The sequence below is a fragment of the Apis dorsata genome, unplaced genomic scaffold (genome assembly GCF_000469605.1).
Source record: "Apis dorsata unplaced genomic scaffold, Apis dorsata 1.3 scaffold_5, whole genome shotgun sequence".
NCBI classification, from domain to species: Eukaryota; Metazoa; Arthropoda; class Insecta; order Hymenoptera; family Apidae; genus Apis; species Apis dorsata.
Window position 1 is genome coordinate 407,242 of NW_006263308.1, and position 7,620 is coordinate 414,861.

Below are 7,620 nucleotides of genomic sequence, written 5' to 3' on the forward strand. Positions count from 1 at the left end.
AATTATTATTATTATTATTATGATCACATCATCATCAACATCATCGTTATATTGTAAATAATATGCTGTCTGACATAAAACAATAAACTTGCCTAATAAATATTTAATAATTTTAAATTATTAAGTCATCATGTAATGGTAAATTAACAGATATATATACAAGTGTCAAATTAAAAAATAAAGTCATTTTAATAGATTTAAAAATATTTACAAGTTTATATATTGTATTTACAATTGTTCACATTAAAATTGATTTTTAATTCTACATTGCAAGTGATACGATATTTTTCTAATATAATATTATTTTTATTTTTTAATATTTAATCTATTGATTCTTTTATCATGTTTCATTTACATCCATTTTATCTTGATCTTTTTCTCCAGAATAATACTCATTTGCTGGTTCAATTATTTTATCAGTATCTTGTATATTTTGTCTAGAATCTAAATCAGGTTCTGGTTGTCTTTCTTCTTCAGGAGGTAATGCATCGCATGGAACATCTTGCATTTGAACACTTGGAGAGTGTTGGATCATTTTCAAATTATCATATACATGTCTCGTAATAGCTTCTAAATATTGTTTACTATTTGCATTATCTTGTCTTGTTACAACATCAGGATGCAATGTAAAATCTGGTGCAAAATATTCTAAATATTCTGTGTATGGTAACTCATTACTAATTTGTTCATCAACGAGTAAAGAAGTTTCGTAAGTCCAACAACGCGCAACATTACGTAATGTATATCCTCCTCCTCCAACAGTAAGTAATGGTACATTCAAATCTCTAACGAATTTTACACATTCTCCATGTCCTTTTGTACTTAAACTAAAGCAACCAAGACGATCATTTGCAAGTGAATCTGCACCACATTGTAAAACTATTGCTGTCGGTTGGAAAAATTCCATTACATGAGATATGACTGGTTTGAATACTTGGACATAAGATGTATCATCTATACCCTCTTTCAAAGGTACATTGACAGAATAATATCTCCCACTTTCTGCTCCAATTTCATACATGTCTCCAGTACCAGGAAAGAAATAATTTCCATATTTATGAAAAGATACTGTCATTACTCTATCTGTAAGATAAAATGCTTCTTGCACTCCATCTCCATGATGGACATCTATATCTATATAAAGTACTCTAGCATGATATTTTAACAATTCTAAAATTGCTATGACAATATCGTTAATATAACAAAAACCGGAAGCTTCAAATTTTTTTGCGTGATGTAATCCTCCACTCCAATTAACAGCAATATCACAGCAATTATTGTTTAGTTTTGTAGCACCTTCTAAAGAAGCGCCTGTGTACATAGAACAAAAATCAAACAGTCCTTCAAAAACTGGACAATCATCGCCTACATTAAAATGACTTAAATATTTGGTGTATCCTTGTAAATTTTGCGGAGTCACTCTTTGTAGAAATTCAACATATTCATCTGAATGAAAGCGACACATATCATGAGTACTAGCACGATATGGGCGATAGATTTGCATTTTTTTATGCAGACCGTAATTGAGTACCAAACTATGTATTACAGCGAGTCTATGGGGTTTCATAGGATGTCCAGGGCCATAATGAAAATTTCCAACATCTGGATTGTAAAAATATGATACTTTTTTGTTGTAACTCATTTTGAGGTTAGTTTACACGTATTTGTATAACTATATCTAAAAAAATATCTCTATATTTATGACACCATTAAATATATAATATTAAATAATGAAATAATTAAAATGTTTTACTAATATCACACTGTAAAATATCACTTAATATTATTCATATATATTTTGAAATGTATGTAAATTAAAATATATATTAGAATTTCATAATCAATTTCCATCAAATCCCAAATAAACAACTTAAATTGTTTACAATAATAATAATAAAATTGTATTAATAATATGTAATGTAATTTATAATGTAAATATCAATATAATATAATAAACATCAATATAACGAAACTACCTATTTCTAACTGTTTTGACAATTTTTCAGTGCCATCTATAGACAAGTCTATCATTAATATTTAAGAAAATACAAAACAAATATATTTTTAATATTTTTTATATTTTTTTAAAAAATATATCTTAAAAATATATCTTAAAAAATATCTACATATTTGAATATTATTAAAGTTTATTAGAATTATTTATTTTTAATAATAAATATTTTATGAAACTGAGAAATCAATATCCTATATAGAAAAATTAAGGAATATAATTATCAAAACTTATTTTCGAATTTGAAATTTTTTATAATTTATGTAATGCTTATTTTTTTAGAATTTCGTAAATTCATTTTAAAAATTCATTTATGTTTAAATAAATTCATTCACATTTTTTTTCATGATATTCTAAATTGAAAATTGAATTAAATTTCATAGACTACGGCCATTCTTGTTTTTCGTACGTTGGCGATTGACAGCGTCACTCTTAATGTATTCCAAGGGATGAAGCGAGTATCTCTTAATTTTGTATTTCTTATCAATAATGTCTTAATTAATATTAAAATGTCTTAATTAATATTTGAAATATTTGTATTAGAAATCGTAAGTGGTTCGTTAAATAAGAATAATTAAAAAATATGCGACCGGATTCACGCAGCGTTTCATTTACATTTCACCGGGAAATTCTGAATATCAATAATTCACCGGAAATTACAAAAAATATAAGACGACGTCTTCAAGATCGTTTCGAGAAAGAAAAGTCTGGAGATTCCTGTAAAGGAAAGATGTCAAAGGAAAAACAAACAAGTGATCGTAGTTGGAACAATTTAACTCTGGGAAATATGTCAGCGGATTCTAGACGTGCTCTGCGAAATGGAGCTGAGAAGTTATCCAAAACCATATCTTCCGTACGCATAACTTTTGGAACTATTTCACAGGTCAGATAAATTATGAAAAAAATGACTAAGATAAAATTGATTATTTTGGTGACTTTAAATTATGATTATAAATATTTTATTTCTTACATTTAGAAATTCAAAAGTTCTACACGAAGACGTCAAAGATTGGAGGAGCAACAATCTCCTAACAGTATTTGTAAAATGCAGACTCCTCAAACCCGTTCTCGTCAACTTCTTGGTCGAACACCAACAAAACTTTATAGTCCTTTTGGCATAGAATCTCCAAGACATGCATGGAATAAAGAGAATAATGAAACACCAGTACACAGTCCTGCAGAAACACGATATCTCCAGTGTAGACCTTTTCGTTTTTCGAGAGCCAAAGGATTTTCTGTATTAAGATAAAATCTTTTCATTCTTTTTTCTAATTATTATTGAAACAATCTCTTTATTTCTTAACAATGTATTCAGGATTACGTGCCTTGTGCAATTGAATTATTTTATTCAATTTTGATCAATAGATAAATACAGAAAGATATAAAGAAAAATATAATACAGACAGAGAGAAAGAAGAAAGAGAAAAAACTCCAATTTATAATTATTCTTTTGATATATTATCAATGATATCAAGTTGCTTTATATGTATATGCAGTGCATAATCTATTTATACTTTTTATACATATTTAATTATTATTATTATAATATTGAATAAAAAAGCATAAGAAATTTTTTGGATTAAATCTTTTAAATCAAAATTAATATATAAAAAAAACAAGATTTTCAATTAATTTAAAAGATAAAATTAGTAATAAGCGAAAAAAATATACTTTCAAATGAAACCTAACCTCGCAAATGAATACCGTTCACAGTTAATATTGACCCAATTCGTCTATGAAATAGTATATTAATTTTTTCATTTATTTTAAAGAAAAAAATGCAATTAATAATGACAAGAAAAAATCATAGTCAAATATTTGCTATATTCATTTTTTATTTTTCGTTTGTTCATATTAAGAAACATTAGGTAGTAGTAACTTCAATGATTTCAATTCATTAGCGAACAAAATCAAGGTGCAATGAATTTTCACAGAAATTTTTTTTCGTGCATCAAAAATTGCATGTACGAATCCAATTAAATTGTTCAATGAAATCTTGAAGTGGGAAACACGATAAATTTCATTGAGTTAGTGCGCACGTGCATGTTTATAGCATAGCCGTGAAAAAAAAAATCTTCGTAAAATGCGCCCTTGCATCCAAAAAGCATTGTGAATGCGACACGACCGACATGTGAAAATGAAAAATCGCTCACTTCGACAGAAGATACTCTAACACTTAGTGTTATGTTTCACACACGCTCGAAATGGCTACAAATGAACAAAACGAAGATACGCAAAATAATATAAATCCTCAAGTCAGGTAAGTTTTTTATTTAAACCTAATTTCCCATTTAAAAATATTTTACAACAATAAAAAAATTAAAAAATATTTTGTAATAACCTATTAATTTTATCAATCGTGAAATTTATAACGAGGTTAGAAATCGTAGTTATCGTTGGTTAATGCACAAAATCTTTGTTTATGTATTTTAATACTTATATTTTTAAAAGTTTGATTTCTATTACATTATTTTTTTTTTACTTTTGTTTATTGCATAATAAATTGAATTAAATATTAAATTTTTAGTTAAAAGAATAAACTCTTAAATTTATCATTGCAAACAGATTTAGAAATGCAATGTTTAATAGTACAATGCAATTTATTGGAAATTTAAGAAAAATTAAATTTTATATAAATCATCATCATGTATTTTCTGTAATAAAATTCCAGCATTTAATTCTTCTATAATTATTATTAGATACGGCATATATTTATTTTGAGCACTATTATTGGTTATATTTACTTCTTTCTTATCTAATAAACGAACAGGATAACGAACTATAATTCACATAAATTTCAACGATTAAAGGAATAATTTCGTTTTTTGAAACAAAGTAGAGTATAAAAAAATGACGGTCACATAATCCAAACAGGAACAACGTATATCATTTCCGGTTTGTAAAATTTTACTGCAATAATTTGTACAAACGTTTCGATATCACGTGAAACTCGAACTACGTAAAATCGCGCGTCGAATTTATCATGTTCGCAGTTCCTTACTGGGAAGTATTGTCAAGGTATGTTCAAAAAATTTTTTTTTAAAAATTTATATACATATATAACGAATTAAATTTTCTGTCATTAACATAAATAGAGTATACTTATCTTTAAAAATCGCGAAATAAATTTTTTTAAACAATTATTGTAATACTTATAACAATATAATCGCGAAAATCGTAGTATATATTCAATCTATTTAAAAATCATCAAAAGAATAGAATAATAAGAGAAATTGGCATAGGCCCTGAATTCGTGTAAACATGCGCCAGAAATTTAGGCGGGATGTCCCGCCCCATGCGCATCCCCATTATACAGGATGTTTCATTCGATAGAAGATCAACATATTACATACTATATGCTTTTAAAAGAATCATAACCTTTACGAAGAAATTTTATAATTATTTTTATTTTATGAATTAAACTAAAGTTATTATTGCTCTAATATTTTTTCCACGTTATTAATAAAATTAGATATATTTGAAATGTACAAATTAAGTGAAACTATCTGTATTATTCATTGGTGAGAGTGGTGTAGTGGGGTAGCGTGCCGCGAGAGGGTGTCGCGCAAGGCAGGTCAGGGCTGGGGCTCAGTACGTTTGCGTACGCTGTGTCGTATGTGTCGTGCGACGTTCCTCCGCGATTCTTCGCTTGCTAACTTCTCCATTCTCTGTGTATCGGATCCTTCGGTGCGAAAGCAACACATCACATCAAATACCATCAAGTGTGATAACAAAGTGTGCATTATTCGATGGTGATGGTGCAACGAGCTTATATAATTATTGGCGTGTATTAAGCAGAATTGCATATAACGTGTGATACAAGTGAGTGAGTGCATACTGCTCTTTTCGTCGATCTTTTCCCATTATATACAGTGTTTCTTTAACTACTTCTTTTCCACTTCGGTACGTATATTTTTATACCTTTGCTCTCAGTCAGGGTATAATTCTACATTTGGCGAAAGTTTAGTTTATCTATCCTTAAGTTTATTCTTCCTTCTCCTTCATCTGTTACGATGTCCCTTTTTCTCTCACTCCCTCCATATTCTGACAGCTTAGTCGATTCATGAATCTGCCGGGCCATTTCCCCGGGCTTCTTCGAAATAAGGCCAAACGATTATTTTCTGTCACTAAACCTTGAAAAGAAATTTTTTTTATTCCTTCTCTTTCTATAGTGGATTGAACTGTTTGATGATGTTTGATGACTTTTAAAATTTATCGACAATTGCTAATAAATGAAATCAAAATGAAATAGCGCGTTTCTCTTCAATCAAGTTTCTAATAAAAATTGAATATATTGCGTAAACAATAAACAAACTAGACACGAACGATCGAATACGCGGAAGTTCTCGTCAACGAAGCGTGCTCTTCTTCCCCCTTTTTTTTTACAATTCAATGAACCTGTCTACGAAAGTAGAAACACTAATATATTGAAATATATTGAATATTGCTTTAGATATAAAATAAAATAGATTTTTGTTCATTTATTATATTTTATTTGTTATACTTATATAAAAAAGGTTATGATATATTAGCATTACATAGCTGAATGATTTGTTTCTATATTTATTGTAACTTGAAATAGTACAAAAAATTTATAAATAATGTAGATTTAAAAATATTTTTATATGCATAATTATTTGGTATTTATCTGTTAGCAAAGAAATTTTTTATTTGGTTTCACAATTGATATGCTTCATATGGTTTGATTTTAGTTCCTTTCATTCATGGCTATTCTTGCTGGTTCTGTTTTGTCCTTACTTGCCTTTGTTTGTTTGTTTCTGATACACAGGTCTGGCATCATATACATATATGTATATATGCAGATTTATTTTCTATTTATTTTGAACCGCTTAAAGAAAGTGAGAGCATTCAAAAGTGCAGGCAGAGCAACGATCATGGCATTGCACGGGGAAAACGTAGTAATGATTTTGTTTATATTTTTTGTATTTGCTGACCCCATCAACGATTATCCTGGGACATATCAGTTGGAGTACGCAGGAGCCAGAATCGCACAACTCACAGTTGGTAGCATCAAATCAAGAACTGCAGAATCAAACTCCAAATCAGAAAGTAGATCAAGAATTTGCTAAAATGACAGATCAACGAGAACAACAACCTCAACCACAACAACAGCAACAGGCGCAACAGCAACAACAAACCAAAGGCAATGAAGAACCAAGAACAAATTTGATTATCAATTATCTTCCACAGAGTATGACAGAAAAAGATCTTTATAGTCTTTTTGTAACTATTGGGCCTGTGGAATCTTGTCGTGTAATGAAAGATTATAAGGTATGTTCTGTTTCATAAAACATATAAATTTAGCTTTTTATTTTTATGAATTATATTATTTTTATATTTTTAATTTTATTTTATAGACAGGGTATAGTTATGGTTTTGGATTTGTTAATTATGCAAAAGCTGAAGATGCAGCCACAGCTATAAGTACTTTAAATGGACTTCAAGTTCAGAACAAAAGGCTAAAAGTATCCTTTGCACGACCATCTGGTGAAGAGATTAAAGAAACTAATCTTTATGTAACAAATTTGCCGAGGTATGCTATAATTTAATATTTATATATATATATATATATAAATATTAAATATTAT

At 28.3% G+C, this 7,620-nt stretch overlaps 3 protein-coding genes across 9 annotated transcripts in view; 2 read left to right on the forward strand and 1 right to left on the reverse strand.

The window, feature by feature from the left end:
- Positions 1-294: 294 nt before the first annotated feature.
- On the reverse strand, positions 295-1,990 carry LOC102676305 (histone deacetylase 3). The gene has a single exon (XM_006607476.2). It carries the CDS (start codon positions 1,640-1,642, stop codon positions 341-343), a length of 1,302 nt encoding a protein of 433 aa, XP_006607539.1. The 5' UTR covers positions 1,643-1,990; the 3' UTR covers positions 295-340.
- A 333-nt stretch (positions 1,991-2,323) lies between these two features.
- Positions 2,324-3,385, forward strand: LOC102676448. Its single transcript, XM_006607477.2, has 3 exons — positions 2,324-2,465; positions 2,555-2,894; positions 2,988-3,385. Exons 2-3 carry the CDS (start codon positions 2,595-2,597, stop codon positions 3,258-3,260), a joined length of 573 nt encoding a protein of 190 aa, XP_006607540.1. The 5' UTR covers positions 2,324-2,465; positions 2,555-2,594; the 3' UTR covers positions 3,261-3,385.
- Positions 3,386-3,866: 481 nt separating this feature from the next.
- Positions 3,867-7,620, forward strand: part of LOC102677141 (sex-lethal homolog) — a 17,909-nt gene continuing 14,155 nt past the window's right edge. For 3 of the 7 annotated variants that reach the window (XM_006607482.1, XM_031508267.1, XM_006607486.2), the window contains exons 1-3: positions 3,867-4,271; positions 6,997-7,303; positions 7,390-7,565. In XM_006607482.1, the coding sequence (XP_006607545.1) occupies positions 4,216-4,271; positions 6,997-7,303; positions 7,390-7,565 (539 nt within the window). In that variant the 5' untranslated portion in view covers positions 3,867-4,215. Of the gene's footprint in view, positions 4,272-4,762; positions 5,030-5,528; positions 5,915-6,800; positions 7,304-7,389; positions 7,566-7,620 lie in introns of those variants that run through there. The other 4 variants (XM_006607483.2, XM_031508277.1, XM_006607484.2 and 1 more) reach the window with 4 other exon arrangements.